This window comes from Lepisosteus oculatus, unplaced genomic scaffold, assembly GCF_040954835.1.
Source record: "Lepisosteus oculatus isolate fLepOcu1 unplaced genomic scaffold, fLepOcu1.hap2 HAP2_SCAFFOLD_366, whole genome shotgun sequence".
NCBI classification, from domain to species: domain Eukaryota; kingdom Metazoa; phylum Chordata; class Actinopteri; order Semionotiformes; family Lepisosteidae; genus Lepisosteus; species Lepisosteus oculatus.
The window spans coordinates 53,029-70,402 of NW_027167898.1; the positions used below are offsets into that span (position 1 = coordinate 53,029).

At 49.8% G+C, this 17,374-nt stretch overlaps 1 protein-coding gene across 1 annotated transcript; it reads left to right on the forward strand.

Moving 5' to 3' along the window:
* The first annotated feature begins 1,310 nt into the window (after positions 1–1,310).
* On the forward strand, positions 1,311–16,664 carry nif3l1 (NIF3 NGG1 interacting factor 3-like 1 (S. cerevisiae)). Its single transcript, XM_069186299.1, has 7 exons — positions 1,311–1,469; positions 3,035–3,821; positions 5,411–5,564; positions 5,642–5,768; positions 8,796–8,934; positions 15,120–15,203; positions 16,430–16,664. Exons 2-7 carry the CDS (start codon positions 3,047–3,049, stop codon positions 16,612–16,614), a joined length of 1,464 nt encoding a protein of 487 aa, XP_069042400.1. The 5' UTR covers positions 1,311–1,469; positions 3,035–3,046; the 3' UTR covers positions 16,615–16,664.
* Positions 16,665–17,374: the final 710 nt, after the last annotated feature.

A 17,374-nucleotide genomic window follows, 5' to 3' on the forward strand; every position in this document is an offset into this window, starting at 1 on the left:
ATTATATAATTACACCGAGTTTATTAATTATTTTTTTAAATAACTTTTAAGGACACTGTCCTTGGTTTATTCCCTGCTGAAAAGAAAACACAGCGTGTCGCCGTGGAGCCTTCTTCAGGTGTGAGCAGCTCCCGCCTGAACTACCCCTGTCCTTGGTGTCGTGAGTGTGTTACACCTCTGTGTGCTTCAGAGAAGCTACAAATGCGTTTAAGTTGTACTCAGGTTCCTCAAAAAGATCAACAACTGCCCTCGGAGAAATGGTTTACAAAAACATCTCTCAGCATACAAACTGATTTCTTAATGCGAGCCCCCAATTGTAGTATTTATAATAATAATAATAATAATAATAAACTTTATTTTATATAGCTCCTTTAAAGGTGGCTTCTCAAAGCGCTTTACAGGATGACAATAACAATAAATGAGAAGAATTCACAAGACAGGACACAATAACAATTACAACAATACAACAATAACAATAGAGGAGACCGTGGAGGGTGGTAGTGAGAAGAGCAGAGGGGTGAGGAACGAGACCAGGTCAGTACAGACTCTTCTAGAGAAGGAGGTTTGAGTCTGGATCTGAAGGAGACTCTCTGATGTCCTCGGGCAGAGGGAGTCCCAGAGCTTGGGGGCGCAGCAGGAGAAGCCCTGTCACCCCTAGAGTGTGGACGGGCTTGGGGGACAGACAGGAGGGCAGAGTTAGAGGAGCGAAGGTGGTGAGGTGGGGAGCAGGGCGATAGTACCTCAGACAGGTACTGAGGCGCCCAGCCATGCAGAGCCTTACAGGTGAGCAGGAGGATTTTAAAGTCCACACGGAATTTGACCGGAAGCCAGTGCAGGGACTCCAGGATAGGAGTGATGTGAACACCTGCACCAGACCTGGTCAGGATTCTGGCTGCTGAATTGTGGACAGACTGCAGCTTGTTCAGAGTAGATTTAGATACCCTAAATTTGTCTGTTGATAAGATTCTAACTGATAACTGGTGTGTTGTTCTGCTTGGTTCAGCTGATGTTGTCTTTGTATTGTCATGTTGCAAGATCCGTGTGTACATCCCCTCTACTGCTGCTTTCTTTCTTGTATAATATAATTGATTCTAAAAAACACAAGACGCGCAAAGAAACACACGCTATCGCGTTTCCCTGGAAGAAGGTTCTCAGTCGTCATGGAGCCCGGCCATTGGTCCTCCGGACTGTCGCTCAAACCGTTTCTCGGAGCAACGGCCAATCACGTCGTCTCAAGACTTGCCCCGCCCCCCGAGCCAATCAGGGGAGGAGGGGCGGGGCTGTGACGTCACCTTCCGGAAGAAGACCACGTGTGTTTGTGCCGCCGCGTAAAGCCGGCGACCTCAGGCAGCGCGAATGAACCGGAAGTGCTTGTAAACTGAATTATTTCCTTATTCTAACTGAATCAATCCCCGTGAGAGAGTGCTCCAGCCGCACCGGAGTGAGGGAGACGCGGGCTGCTGCTCCGGGTAAGAGCTCCGTTAAGCCACTGGTGTGAGAAGAGCTTATCTCTGTCGTGTTGTCTGCACTGCGGCGTGACCCGTCTGTCTCCTCCACTGCGTGGGGCTCCCCACTGTGGACAGGAACCTCAGCTGTGCTGGTAGCGCCCCGGCGAGCTACACCATGTGTACCCCTGCTTGCGCTCCCGCCTGCCTCGGGCTGCCCCATCAGGGGGCGCTGTGCTGGGGCTCTGAGCGGAGAACGGTGCCGTTATACTGCCCCTTGAAATGAGCTCCCAGTCAAATCACCTTTATTTGTCACTCCGGCCTTAAGCAGGCATACAGAGGAACGACACTCTGCAGTTGTTACACTGCTGTTGTTATTGTGTTACTGTCTCTTGTCTTGTCTGCTGTTCTACATATACAGTATACACTGCACCCGAGAGACTAATGAGGAACACTTTTCACTTGAATTAATAATAACTGCTTGCACTTACATAGAGCTTTTCTGGACCCTCCACTCAAAGCGCTTCACAGGCAATGGGGATCCCTCCACCACCAGCAGTGCGCAGCCCCACCTGGATGAAGCTCCAGTCCTCTCCCACACACCAGCTCTCAGTGGGGAGGAGAGCAGAGTGATGGAGCCAGTTCAGAGAGGGGGGTTATTAGGAGGCCATGATGGGTAAAAACCAGGGGGGAGTTTGACCAGGACGATGGGGTTACACCCCTACTGTTTTTGAGAAACACCCTGGGATTGTTAATGACCACGGAGCCTTCTTCCAGTCCAGTGTCCCCGTCAGTGTCCAGCCCTACTCTTTTATAGCTCACCATCACTGGACTGGGGCATCAGGACCACACAGAGCGCAGGGAGAGAGCGCCCCCTGCTGGCCCCACTCACCCCTCTTCCAGGAGTCTCCCCTCCAGGTACTGGCCAGGCTCCCCCTGCTGGGCTCCAGTGGGCTGGGAGCTGGGAGAGAGCGCCCCCTGCTGGCCCCACTCACCCCTCTCCCAGGAGTCTCCCCTCCAGGTACTGGCCAGGCTCCCCCTGCTGGGCTCCAGTGGGCTGGGAGCTGGGAGAGAGCGCCCCCTGCTGGCCCCACTCACACCTCTCCCAGGAGTCTCCCCTCCAGGTACTGGCCAGGCTCCCCCTGCTGGGCTCCAGTGGGCTGGGAGCTGGGAGAGAGCGCCCCCTGCTGGCCCCACTCACCCCTCTCCCAGGAGTCTCCCCTCCAGGTACTGGCCAGGCTCCCCGTCACTATACTGGGGCATTAGGACCCACACAGACCGCAGGGTGAGAGCGCCCCCTGCTGGCCCCAGTCACACCTCTCCCAGCAGCAGCCTCAGCTCTCCCAGGAGTACCTTCAGGTACTGGCCAGGCTCCCTCTGTAAAACCCGGAGTGGATCCATACAGACCTGTAAAACCCGGAGTGGATCGGACTCTGGGGGCGTGATGCAGACCTGTAAAACCCGGAGCGGATCGATACAGACCTGTAAAACCCGGAGCGGATCGGACTCTGGGGGCGTGATACAGACCTGTAAAACCCGGAGCAGAGCGGACTCTGTCTCTAACCCCCTCGTTCCATCTCCTCTTACAGCCCCTGGCACCGATGCGACTCGGACCCGCGCGGACCCTGCTGACCGCTGTGTCCGTCAGATCGTCCGCTCTGTGGCCGAGTAGACTGACCGGCCCCTGCGTGCCGCCCCTGCGCCGCCGCCTCTGGGATAGCGTCCCCCCTGCGTCTGTCCAACCCACGCCTTCGCGGTCGCGCCCCTCGTCCACCTGCCCTCCCTGGCCTTCCGCCTTCTCTCCCTGTTTCTCCTCTTCCACTTCCTGCTTTGCCACTTCCCCTTCCTGTTTCCCCACTTCCTGTTTCTCCACTTCCCCTTCCTGTTTCACCACTTCCTGTTTCTCCACTTCCACTTCCTGTTTCTCCTCGTCCACTTCCTCCTTTGCCACTTCCCCTTCCGGTTCCACCACTTCCTGTTTCTCCACCTCCTCTTCCTGCGGCTCCGCCCCCCGGGCCGGGATGGACCTGGCGCAGGTGGTGGCGGCGCTGGAGGCGCTGGCCCCGCTGGAGCTGGCCGAGAGCTGGGACAACGTGGGCCTGCTGGTGGAGCCCAGCCCGCCGCGGGCGGTGCGCGCCGCGCTGCTGACCACCGACCTGACGCCGCCCGTGCTGGAGGAGGCCGAGGCGCGGGGGGCGGGGCTCGTGGTGGCCTACCACCCGCCCCTGTTCCGGCCCGTGCGCCGGCTCACCTGCTCCAGCTGGAAGGAGCGGCTGGCCGTGCGGGCGCTGGAGCTGGGCGTGGCCGTGTACTCGCCCCACACCGCGCTGGACTGCCTGGCCGGGGGCGTCAACGACTGGCTGTGTGCAGCACTGGGTACACCCCCCGCTACTCTCCACGCAGTGTTCATGTACTGGAGTGTCCAGTCAGTGTGTCTGTATTAACCCCTCTCTCTCTCAGTGCAGTGTTAATGTACTGGAGTGTCCAGTCAGTGTGTGTGTATGAACCCCTCTCTCTCTCAGTGCAGTGTTAATGTACTGGAGTGTCCAGTCAGTGTGTGTGTATTAACCCCCCTCTCTCTCTCTCACTGCAGTATTAATGTACTGGAGTGTCCAGTCAGTGTGTCTGTATTAACCCCTCTCTCTCTCAGTGCAGTGTTAATGTACTGGAGTGTCCAGTCAGCGTGTCTGTATGAACCCCTCTCTCTCTCTCTCAGTGTAGTGTTAATGTACTGGATTGTCCAGTCAGTGTGTCTGTATTAACCCCTCTCTCTCTCAGTGCAGTGTTAATGTACTGGAGTGTCCAGTCAGTGTGTGTGTATGAACCCCTCTCTCTCTCAGTGCAGTGTTAATGTACTGGAGTGTCCAGTCAGCGTGTCTGTATGAACCCCTCTCTCTCTCTCAGTGTAGTGTTAATGTACTGGAGTGTCCAGTCAGTGTGTCTGTATTAACCCCTCTCTCTCAGTGCAGTGTTAATGTACTGGAGTGTCCAGTCAGTGTGTCTGTATGAACCCCTCTCTCTCTCTCTCAGTGTAGTGTTAATGTACTGGATTGTCCAGTCAGTGTGTCTGTATGAACCCCTCTCTCTCTCTCTCAGTGTAGTGTTAATGTACTGGAGTGTCCAGTCAGTGTGTCTGTATTAACCTCTCTCTCTCTCAGTGCAGTGTTAATGTACTGGATTGTCCAGTCAGTGTGTCTGTATTAACCCCTCTCTCTCTCAGTGCAGTGTTAATGTACTGGAGTGTCCAGTCAGTGTGTGTGTATGAACCCCTCTCTCTCAGTGCAGTGTTAATGTACTGGAGTGTCCAGTCAGCGTGTCTGTATGAACCCCTCTCTCTCTCTCAGTGCAGTGTTAATGTACTGGAGTGTCCAGTCAGTGTGTCTGTATTAACCCCTCTCTCTCTCAGTGCAGTGTTAATGTACTGGAGTGTCCAGTCAGTGTGTCTGTATGAACCCCCCTCTCTCTCAGTGTAGTGTTAATGTACTGGAGTGTCCAGTCAGTGTGTCTGTATGAACCCCTCTCTCTCTCAGTGCAGTGTTAATGTACTGGAGTGTCCAGTCAGTGTGTCTGTATTAACCCCTCTCTCTCTCAGTGCAGTGTTAATGTACTGGAGTGTCAGTCAGTGTGTCTGTATGAACCCCTCTCTCTCTCTCAGTGCAGTGTTAATGTACTGGAGTGTCCAGTCAGTGTGTCTGTATTAACCCCTCTCTCTCAGTGCAGTGTTAATGTACTGGAGTGTCCAGTCAGTGTGTGTATTAACCCCTCTCTCTCAGTGCAGTGTTAATGTACTGGAGTGTCCAGTCAGTGTGTCTGTATTAACCCCTCTCTCTCTCAGTGCAGTGTTAATGTACTGGAGTGTCCAGTCAGTGTGTCTGTATGAACCCCTCTCTCTCTCAGTGCAGTGTTAATGTACTGGAGTGTCCAGTCAGTGTGTCTGTATGAACCCCTCTCTCTCTCCCCTTCAGGCAGTGGCAGTGTGAGTGTATTGACTCAGGCAGAGAGCAGTGCCCCAGTGGGTCAGAGGTTAGAGTTCAGAGTGGACAGTCCCGATGACCTGACCTCCATCCTGCGTGGTCTTGATCACATCCCGGGCGTGTCTTACCAGCATCACTCCTCCAGGTACACAATCTCCTCCCCTCCTGCTGTCTGTCTGCTCAGGACCCTGTCAGCGTCACTGACTCTCTGCCTGTGTCCAGAGGTGACAGGGGGGACGTGACCAGTGTCAGTGTGAGCTGCCCACCCTCTGCGCTGACCCCTGCGGTCCAGCTGCTGTCCAGTTACAGCGCAGCCTACGGCACCCTGACAATACTGCAGACCAAGAAGGTATCTATCCCCCTACCTCTCTCTCTCTCAGTGCAGTGTTAATGTACTGGAGTGTCCAGTCAGTGTGACTGTATTAACCCCTCTCTCTCTCAGTGCAGTGTTAATGTACTGGAGTGTCCAGTCAGTGTGTCTGTATGAACCCCTCTCTCTCTCAGTGCAGTGTTAATGTACTGGAGTGTCCAGTCAGTGTGTGTGTATTAACCCCTCTCTCTCTCAGTGCAGTGTTAATGTACTGGAGTGTCCAGTCAGTGTGTCTGTATTAACCCCCCTCTCTCTCAGTGCAGTGTTAATGTACTGGAGTGTCCAGTCAGTGTGTCTGTATTAACCCCTCTCTCTCTCTCAGTGCAGTGTTAATGTACTGGAGTGTCCAGTCAGTATGTCTGTATTAACCCCTCTCTCTCTCTCTCAGTGCAGTGTTAATGTACTGGAGTGTCCAGTCAGTGTGTGTGTATTAACCCCTCTCTCTCTCAGTGCAGTGTTAATGTACTGGAGTGTCCAGTCAGTGTGTGTGTATTAACCCCTCTCTCTCAGTGCAGTGTTAATGTACTGGAGTGTCCAGTCAGTGTGTGTGTATTAACCCCTCTCTCTCTCAGTGCAGTGTTAATGTACTGGAGTGTCCAATCAGTGTGTGTGTATTAACCCCTCTCTCTCTCAGTGCAGTGTTAATGTACTGGAGTGTCCAGTCAGTGTGTCTGTATTAACCCCTCTCTCTCTCTCAGTGCAGTGTTAATGTACTGGAGTGTCCAGTCAGTGTGTGTGTATTAACCCCCCTCTCTCTCTCAGTGCTGTGTTAATGTACTGGAGTGTCCAGTCAGTGTGTGTGTATTAACCCCTCTCTCTCTCAGTGCAGTGTTAATGTACTGGAGTGTCCAGTCAGTGTGTCTGTATTAACCCCTCTCTCTCTCAGTGCAGTGTTAATGTACTGGAGTGTCCAGTCAGTGTGTCTGTATTAACCCCTCTCTCTCAGTGCAGTGTTAATGTACTGGAGTGTCCAGTCAGTGTGTGTGTATTAACCCCTCTCTCTCTCAGTGCAGTGTTAATGTACTGGAGTGTCCAGTCAGTGTGTCTGTATTAACCCCCCTCTCTCTCAGTACAGTGTTAATGTACTGGAGTGTCCAGTCAGTGTGTCTGTATTAACCCCTCTCTCTCTCTCAGTGCAGTGTTAATGTACTGGAGTGTCCAGTCAGTATGTCTGTATTAACCCCTCTCTCTCTCAGTGCAGTGTTAATGTACTGGAGTGTCCAGTCAGTGTGTGTGTATTAACCCCCCTCTCTCTCAGTGCAGTGTTAATGTACTGGAGTGTCCAGTCAGTGTGTGTGTATTAACCCCTCTCTCTCTCAGTGCAGTGTTAATGTACTGGAGTGTCCAGTCAGTGTGTGTGTATTAACCCCTCTCTCTCAGTGCAGTGTTAATGTACTGGAGTGTCCAGTCAGTGTGTGTGTATTAACCCCTCTCTCTCTCAGTGCAGTGTTAATGTACTGGAGTGTCCAATCAGTGTGTGTGTATTAACCCCTCTCTCTCTCAGTGCAGTGTTAATGTACTGGAGTGTCCAGTCAGTATGTCTGTATTAACCCCTCTCTCTCTCTCAGTGCAGTGTTAATGTACTGGAGTGTCCAGTCAGTATGTCTGTATTAACCCCTCTCTCTCTCTCAGTGCAGTGTTAATGTACTGGAGTGTCCAGTCAGTATGTCTGTATTAACCCCTCTCTCTCTCTCAGTGCAGTGTTAATGTACTGGAGTGTCCAGTCAGTGTGTCTGTATTAACCCCTCTCTCTCTCTCAGTGCAGTGTTAATGTACTGGAGTGTCCAGTCAGTGTGTCTGTATTAACCCCTCTCTCTCTCAGTGCAGTGTTCATGTACTGGAGTGTCCAGTCAGTGTGTCTGTATGAACCCCTCTCTCTCTCAGTGCAGTGTTCATGTACTGGAGTGTCCAGTCAGTGTGTCTGTATTAACCCCTCTCTCTCTCTCAGTGCAGTGTTAATGTACTGGAGTGTCCAGTCAGTGTGTCTGTATGAACCCCTCTCTCTCTCAGTGCAGTGTTAATGTACTGGAGTGTCCAGTCAGTGTGTCTGTATTAACCCCTCTCTCTCTCAGTGCAGTGTTAATGTACTGGAGTACAGTCAGTGTGTGTATTAACCCCTCTCTCTCAGTACAGTGTTAATGTACTGGAGTGTCCAGTCAGTATGTCTGTATTAACCCCTCTCTCTCTCTCAGTGCAGTGTTAATGTACTGGAGTGTCCAGTCAGTGTGTCTGTATTAACCCCTCTCTCTCTCTCAGTGCAGTGTTAATGTACTGGAGTGTCCAGTCAGTGTGTCTGTATTAACCCCTCTCTCTCTCAGTGCAGTGTTCATGTACTGGAGTGTCCAGTCAGTGTGTCTGTATGAACCCCTCTCTCTCTCAGTGCAGTGTTCATGTACTGGAGTGTCCAGTCAGTGTGTCTGTATTAACCCCTCTCTCTCTCTCAGTGCAGTGTTAATGTACTGGAGTGTCCAGTCAGTGTGTCTGTATTAACCCCTCTCTCTCTCAGTGCAGTGTTCATGTACTGGAGTGTCCAGTCAGTGTGTCTGTATGAACCCCTCTCTCTCTCAGTGCAGTGTTCATGTACTGGAGTGTCCAGTCAGTGTGTCTGTATTAACCCCTCTCTCTCTCAGTGCAGTGTTAATGTACTGGAGTGTCCAGTCAGTGTGTCTGTATGAACCCCTCTCTCTCTCTCTCAGTGCAGTGTTAATGTACTGGAGTGTCCAGTCAGTGTGTGTGTATTAACCCCTCTCTCTCTCAGTGCAGTGTTAATGTACTGGAGTGTCCAGTCAGTGTGTCTGTATTAACCCCTCTCTCTCTCAGTGCAGTGTTAATGTACTGGAGTGTCCAGTCAGTGTGTATGTATTAACCCCTCTCTCTCTCAGTGCAGTGTTAATGTACTGGAGTGTCCAGTCAGTGTGTGTGTATTAACCCCTCTCTCTCTCAGTGCAGTGTTAATGTACTGGAGTGTCCAGTCAGTGTGTCTGTATTAACCCCTCTCTCTCTCAGCCTCCTCTCCCAGGCTGTGGTCAGGGCCGGGTCAGTGTTCTGGATGACCCAGTCCCAGTGTCGACGGCTGTGCAGCGGATCAAGTCCTACCTGGGTCTCGCCCACGTCAGGCTGGCGCTGGGGGCGCAGTGCACTCTGGGTAAGGCGGCAGTCGTTGGCGTGTCTCCGGCTCGTGTCCAAGGGCCGGCTGAGACACTTGTCTCCGTCTCTCTCTCAATTTTCAATTTCAGTTCAATTCAAGGTGCTTTATTAGCATGACCGAGGGGTACAATCAGTGTTGCCAAAGCAGATAAAAATAATGAAATTCACAGGAAACAAAACAAAAAATAGAAGTAAAATAAAATCTACAGACATTTACAACAAACACATATCATAAAATATTTACATATACTGTAGACAGAAGGAGCAATATTGAGAGACAGACTCACTGTTCATCAGGCTGGGACAGGAGATCACACACTGTATTATTATTATTGAGAGACAGGCTCACTGTCTGTTCCTCAGGCTGGGACAGGAGATCACACACTGTATTATTATTATTGAGAGACAGGCTCACTGTCTGTTCCTCGGGCTGGGACAGGAGATCACACACTGTATTATTATTATTGAGAGACAGGCTCACTGTCTGTTCCTCAGGCTGGGACAGGAGATCACACACTGTATTATTATTATTGAGAGACAGGCTCACTGTCTGTTCCTCAGGCTGGGACAGGAGATCACACACTGTATTATTATTATTGAGAGACAGGCTCACTGTCTGTTCCTCAGGCTGGGACAGGAGATCACACACTGTATTATTATTATTGAGAGACGGGCTCACTGTTCCTCAGGCTGGGACAGGAGATCACACACTGTATTATTATTATTGAGAGACGGGCTCACTGTTCCTCAGGCTGGGACAGGAGATCACACACTGTATTATTATTATTGAGAGACAGGCTCACTGTCTGTTCCTCAGGCTGGGACAGGAGATCACACACTGTATTATTATTATTGAGAGACAGGCTTACTGTCTGTTCCTCAGGCTGGGACAGGAGATCACACACTGTATTATTATTATTGAGAGACAGGCTCACTGTCTGTTCCTCAGGCTGGGACAGGAGCTCACACACTGTATTATTATTATTGAGAGACAGGCTCACTGTCTGTTCCTCAGGCTGGGACAGGAGATCACACACTGTATTATTATTATTGAGAGACAGACTCACTGTTCATCAGGCTGGGACAGGAGATCACACACTGTATTATTATTATTGAGAGACAGGCTCACTGTCTGTTCCTCAGGCTGTGACAGGAGATCACACACTGTATTATTATTATTGAGAGACGGGCTCACTGTCTGTTCCTCAGGCTGGGACAGGAGATCACACACTGTATTATTATTATTATTGAGAGACGGGCTCACTGTCTGTTCCTCAGGCTGGGACAGGAGATCACACACTGTATTATTATTATTGAGAGACAGGCTCACTGTCTGTTCCTCAGGCTGGGACAGGAGATCACACACTGTATTATTATTATTGAGAGACGGGCTCACTGTTCCTCAGGCTGGGACAGGAGATCACACACTGTATTATTATTATTGAGAGACAGGCTCACTGTCTGTTCCTCAGGCTGGGACAGGAGATCACACACTGTATTATTATTATTGAGAGACAGGCTCACTGTCTGTTCCTCAGGCTGGGACAGGAGATCACACACTGTATTATTATTATTGAGAGACAGGCTTACTGTCTGTTCCTCAGGCTGGGACAGGAGATCACACACTGTATTATTATTATTGAGAGACAGGCTCACTGTCTGTTCCTCAGGCTGGGACAGGAGCTCACACACTGTATTATTATTATTGAGAGACAGGCTCACTGTCTGTTCCTCAGGCTGGGACAGGAGATCACACACTGTATTATTATTATTGAGAGACAGACTCACTGTTCATCAGGCTGGGACAGGAGATCACACACTGTATTATTATTATTGAGAGACAGGCTCACTGTCTGTTCCTCAGGCTGTGACAGGAGATCACACACTGTATTATTATTATTGAGAGACGGGCTCACTGTCTGTTCCTCAGGCTGGGACAGGAGATCACACACTGTATTATTATTATTATTGAGAGACGGGCTCACTGTCTGTTCCTCAGGCTGGGACAGGAGATCACACACTGTATTATTATTATTGAGAGACAGGCTCACTGTCTGTTCCTCAGGCTGGGACAGGAGATCACACACTGTATTATTATTATTGAGAGACAGGCTCACTGTCTGTTCCTCAGGCTGGGACAGGAGGTCACACACTGTATTATTATTATTGAGAGACGGGCTCACTGTCTGTTCCTCAGGCTGGGACAGGAGATCACACACTGTATTATTATTATTGAGAGACAGACTCACTGTTCCTCAGGCTGGGACAGGAGATAACACACTGTATTATTATTATTGAGAGACGGGCTCACTGTCTGTTCCTCAGGCTGGGACAGGAGATCACACACTGTATTATTATTATTGAGAGACAGGCTCACTGTCTGTTCCTCAGGCTGGGACAGGAGATCACACACTGTATTATTATTATTGAGAGACAGGCTCACTGTCTGTTCCTCAGGCTGGGACAGGAGATCACACACTGTATTATTATTATTGAGAGACGGGCTCACTGTCTGTTCCTCAGGCTGGGACAGGAGATCACACACTGTATTATTATTATTGAGAGACGGGCTCACTGTCTGTTCCTCAGGCTGGGACAGGAGATCACACACTGTATTATTATTATTGAGAGACGGGCTCACTGTCTGTTCCTCAGGCTGGGACAGGAGATCACACACTGTATTATTATTATTGAGAGACAGGCTCGTTGTTCCTCAGGCTGGGACAGGAGATCACACACTGTATTATTATTATTGAGAGACAGACTCACTGTTCCTCAGGCTGGGACAGGAGATAACACACTGTGTTATTATTATTGAGAGACGGGCTCACTGTCTGTTCCTCAGGCTGGGACAGGAGATCACACACTGTATTATTATTATTGAGAGACGGGCTCACTGTCTGTTCCTCAGGCTGGGACAGGAGATCACACACTGTATTATTATTATTGAGAGACAGGCTCACTGTCTGTTCCTCAGGCTGGGACAGGAGATCACACACTGTATTATTATTATTGAGAGACGGGCTCACTGTCTGTTCCTCAGGCTGGGACAGGAGGTCACACACTGTATTATTATTATTGAGAGACAGGCTCACTGTCTGTTCCTCAGGCTGGGACAGGAGATCACACTGTATTATTATTATTGAGAGACAGGCTCACTGTCTGTTCCTCAGGCTGGGACAGGAGATCACACACTGTATTATTATTATTGAGAGACAGGCTCACTGTCTGTTCCTCAGGCTGGGACAGGAGATCACACACTGTATTATTATTATTGAGAGACAGGCTCACTGTCTGTTCCTCAGGCTGGGACAGGAGATCACACACTGTATTATTATTATTGAGAGACGGGCTCACTGTCTGTTCCTCAGGCTGGGACAGGAGATCACACACTGTATTATTATTATTGAGAGACAGGCTCACTGTCTGTTCCTCAGGCTGGGACAGGAGATCACACACTGTATTATTATTATTGAGAGACAGGCTCATTGTTCCTCAGGCTGGGACAGGAGATCACACACTGTATTATTATTATTGAGAGACAGGCTCACTGTCTGTTCCTCAGGCTGGGACAGGAGATCACACACTGTATTATTATTATTGAGAGACAGGCTCACTGTTCCTCAGGCTGGGACAGGAGATCACACACTGTATTATTATTATTGAGAGACGGGCTCACTGTCTGTTCCTCAGGCTGGGACAGGAGATCACACACTGTATTATTATTATTGAGAGACAGGCTCACTGTTCCTCAGGCTGGGACAGGAGATCACACACTGTATTATTATTATTGAGAGACAGGCTCACTGTCTGTTCCTCAGGCTGGGACAGGAGATCACACACTGTATTATTATTATTGAGAGACAGGCTCACTGTCTGTTCCTCAGGCTGGGACAGGAGATCACACACTGTGTTATTATTATTGAGAGACGGGCTCACTGTCTGTTCCTCAGGCTGGGACAGGAGATCACACACTGTATTATTATTATTGAGAGACGGGCTCACTGTCTGTTCCTCAGGCTGGGACAGGAGATCACACACTGTATTATTATTATTGAGAGACAGGCTCACTGTCTGTTCCTCAGGCTGGGACAGGAGATCACACACTGTATTATTATTATTGAGAGACGGGCTCACTGTCTGTTCCTCAGGCTGGGACAGGAGGTCACACACTGTATTATTATTATTGAGAGACAGGCTCACTGTCTGTTCCTCAGGCTGGGACAGGAGATCACACTGTATTATTATTATTGAGAGACAGGCTCACTGTCTGTTCCTCAGGCTGGGACAGGAGATCACACACTGTATTATTATTATTGAGAGACAGGCTCACTGTCTGTTCCTCAGGCTGGGACAGGAGATCACACACTGTATTATTATTATTGAGAGACGGGCTCACTGTCTGTTCCTCAGGCTGGGACAGGAGATCACACACTGTATTATTATTATTGAGAGACAGGCTCACTGTCTGTTCCTCAGGCTGGGACAGGAGATCACACACTGTATTATTATTATTGAGAGACAGGCTCATTGTCTGTTCCTCAGGCTGGGACAGGAGATCACACACTGTATTATTATTATTGAGAGACGGGCTCACTGTCTGTTCCTCAGGCTGGGACAGGAGGTCACACACTGTATTATTATTATTGAGAGACGGGCTCACTGTCTGTTCCTCAGGCTGGGACAGGAGATCACACTGTATTATTATTATTGAGAGACAGGCTCACTGTCTGTTCCTCAGGCTGGGACAGGAGATCACACACTGTATTATTATTATTGAGAGACAGGCTCACTGTCTGTTCCTCAGGCTGGGACAGGAGATCACACACTGTATTATTATTATTGAGAGACAGGCTCACTGTGTGTTCCTCAGGCTGGGACAGGAGATCACACACTGTATTATTATTATTGAGAGACGGGCTCACTGTCTGTTCCTCAGGCTGGGACAGGAGATCACACACTGTATTATTATTATTGAGAGACGGGCTCACTGTCTGTTCCTCAGGCTGGGACAGGAGATCACACACTGTATTATTATTATTGAGAGACAGGCTCATTGTTCCTCAGGCTGGGACAGGAGATCACACACTGTATTATTATTATTGAGAGACAGGCTCACTGTCTGTTCCTCAGGCTGGGACAGGAGATCACACACTGTATTATTATTATTGAGAGACAGGCTCACTGTTCCTCAGGCTGGGACAGGAGATCACACACTGTATTATTATTATTGAGAGACGGGCTCACTGTTCCTCAGGCTGGGACAGGAGATCACACACTGTATTATTATTATTGAGAGACAGGCTCACTGTTCCTCAGGCTGGGACAGGAGATCACACACTGTATTATTATTATTGAGAGACAGGCTCACTGTCTGTTCCTCAGGCTGGGACAGGAGATCACACACTGTATTATTATTATTGAGAGACAGGCTCATCGTCTGTTCCTCAGGCTGGGACAGGAGATCACACACTGTATTATTATTATTGAGAGACGGGCTCACTGTCTGTTCCTCAGGCTGGGACAGGAGATCACACACTGTATTATTATTATTGAGAGACGGGCTCACTGTCTGTTCCTCAGGCTGGGACAGGAGATCACACACTGTATTATTATTATTGAGAGACAGGCTCACTGTTCCTCAGGCTGGGACAGGAGATCACACACTGTATTATTATTATTGAGAGACAGGCTCACTGTCTGTTCCTCAGGCTGGGACAGGAGATCACACACTGTATTATTATTATTGAGAGACAGGCTCATCGTCTGTTCCTCAGGCTGGGACAGGAGATCACACACTGTATTATTATTATTGAGAGACGGGCTCACTGTCTGTTCCTCAGGCTGTGACAGGAGATCACACACTGTATTATTATTATTGAGAGACGGGCTCACTGTCTGTTCCTCAGGCTGGGACAGGAGATCACACACTGTATTATTATTATTGAGAGACAGGCTCACTGTCTGTTCCTCAGGCTGGGACAGGAGATCACACACTGTATTATTATTGAGAGACAGGCTCACTGTCTGTTCCTCAGGCTGGGACAGGAGGTCACACACTGTATTATTATTATTATAATATTATTATTAAAGTTAAATAAAATCTACAGACATTTACAACAAAGACATGTCATAAAAATCTCTCTCTCTCTCTCTCTCTCTCTCTCTCTCTCTCTCTCTCAGACTCGACAGTCCGGACAGTGGCTGTGTGCGCTGGTTCTGGAGGCTCGGTTCTGAAGGGCGTGAAGGCCGACCTGTACCTCACAGGTGAGCGCGCCGTCTTCCTCTGTATCGATCGCCTCGTTACCTGATCAACAGTATGGAGCGCTTACCGGTTCATTGATCGGTGCACAGTTTGAGCCTGGTGATGATTCCACACTTACTGGGTACTGATCATTTGCTTTGATTAGAGTTGTAATCGCCTGTACCGATGAGACTGATAATTTTGTATAAATGAGGATTACAGACCAGCCTATTGACCAGCTGTGTTGATGAGTTTATGGATCAGCTAATCAGCTGTATTGATGAGAATACAGACTATCTTGATCAGTTTGTGATTGAGGAACGTGGAACAGCACGCTGATCGGTTCTTGATGAGTGTATTGATCAGCTAATCAGCTGTATTGATGAGAATATGGACTATCTTGATCAGTTTGTGATTGAGGAACGTGGAACAGCACGCTGATCGGTTCTTGATGAGTGTATTGATTAGCTAATCAGCTGTATTGATGAGAATACAGACTATCTTGATCAGTTTGTGATTGAGGAACGTGGAACAGCACGCTGATCGGTTCTTGATGAGTGTATTGATTAGCTAATCAGCTGTATTGATGAGAATACAGACTATCTTGATCAGTTTGTGATTGAGGAACGTGGAACAGCACGCTGATCGGTTCTTGATGAGTGTATTGATTAGCTAATCAGCTGTATTGATGAGAATACGGACTATCTTGATCAGTTTGTGATTGAGGAACGTGGAACAGCATGCTGATCGGTTCTTGATGAGTGTATTGATTAGCTAATCAGCTGTATTGATGAGAATACGGACTATCTTGATCAGTTTGTGATTGAGGAACGTGGAACAGCACGCTGATCGGTTCTTGATGAGTGTATTGATTAGCTAATCAGCTGTATTGATGAGAATACGGACTATCTTGATCAGTTTGTGATTGAGGAACGTGGAACAGCACGCTGATCGGTTCTTGATGAGTGTATTGATAAGCTAATCAGCTGTATTGATGAGAATACGGACTATCTTGATCAGTTTGTGATTGAGGAACGTGGAACAGCACGCTGATCGGTTCTTGATGAGTATATTGATTAGCTAATCAGCTGTATTGATGAGAATCGAACTATCTTGATCAGTTTGTGATTGAGGAACGTGGAACAGCACGCTGATCGGTTCTTGATGAGAATATTGATTATATTGATGGGTTTATCAGTGGTCAGTTCGTGAGCCCGCTGACCGCTGTCCTGACCCTGCTGTCCAACAGGGGAGATGTCCCACCACGATGTCCTGGACGCCGTCGCCGCGGGGACAAGCGTGGTGCTGTGTGAGCACACCAACACGGAGCGCGGGTTCCTGTCCGTGCTGCAGGACCGCCTGGCCGCTCGGCTGGGCCCGGGGGTGAGCGTGCTCGTGTCCGAGAGGGACGCTGACCCCCTGCGGGTGGTCTGACCGGCTGTCTGTACTGATCATTAAAGTGGAGCTGAGGCTCCGGTCACACAGGCTGGGTCATTTACTCATTTACTGACGAGCCGAGTGTCCGAGTGTCCGAGTGTCCGAGTGTCCGAGTGTCCGAGTGTCCGAGTGTCCGGGGGGCCGGGGGGCCGAGTGTCCGAGTGTCCGGGGGGCCGAGTGTCCGTGTGTCTGTCCGAGGGGCTGTGTGTCTGTGTGTCTGTCTGTGTGTCTGTCTGTGTGTCTGTCCATGTGTCCGAGTGTCTGTGTGTCCGAGTGTCCGGGGGGCCGAGTGTCCGGGGGGCCGTGTGTCTGTCCGAGGGGCCGTGTGTCCGTGTGTCCGAGTGTCCGTGTGTCCGAGTGTCCGTGTGTCCGAGTGTCCGAGGGTCCGTGTGTCCGAGTGTCCGTGTGTCCGAGTGTCCGTGTGACTGAGTGTCCGTGTGTCCGAGGGGCCGTGTGTCCGTGTGTTTGAGTGTCCGACGGGCCGTGTGTCTGTGTGTCTGTCCGAGGGGCCGTGTGTCCGAGTGTCCGTCTGAGTGTCTGAGTGTCCGAGTGTCCGTCCGAGGGGCTGTGTGTCTGTGTGTCTTGAGTGTCCTGAGTGTCCGAGTGTCCGTCCGACTGTCCGACTGTCCGAGTGTCCGAGGGGCTGTGTGTCCGTGTGTCCGTCCGAGGGGCTGTGTGTCCGTGTGTCCGTCCGAGGGGCTGTGTGTCTGTGTGTCTGTGTGTCCGTGTGTCTGTGTGTCCGTCCGAGGGGCTGTGT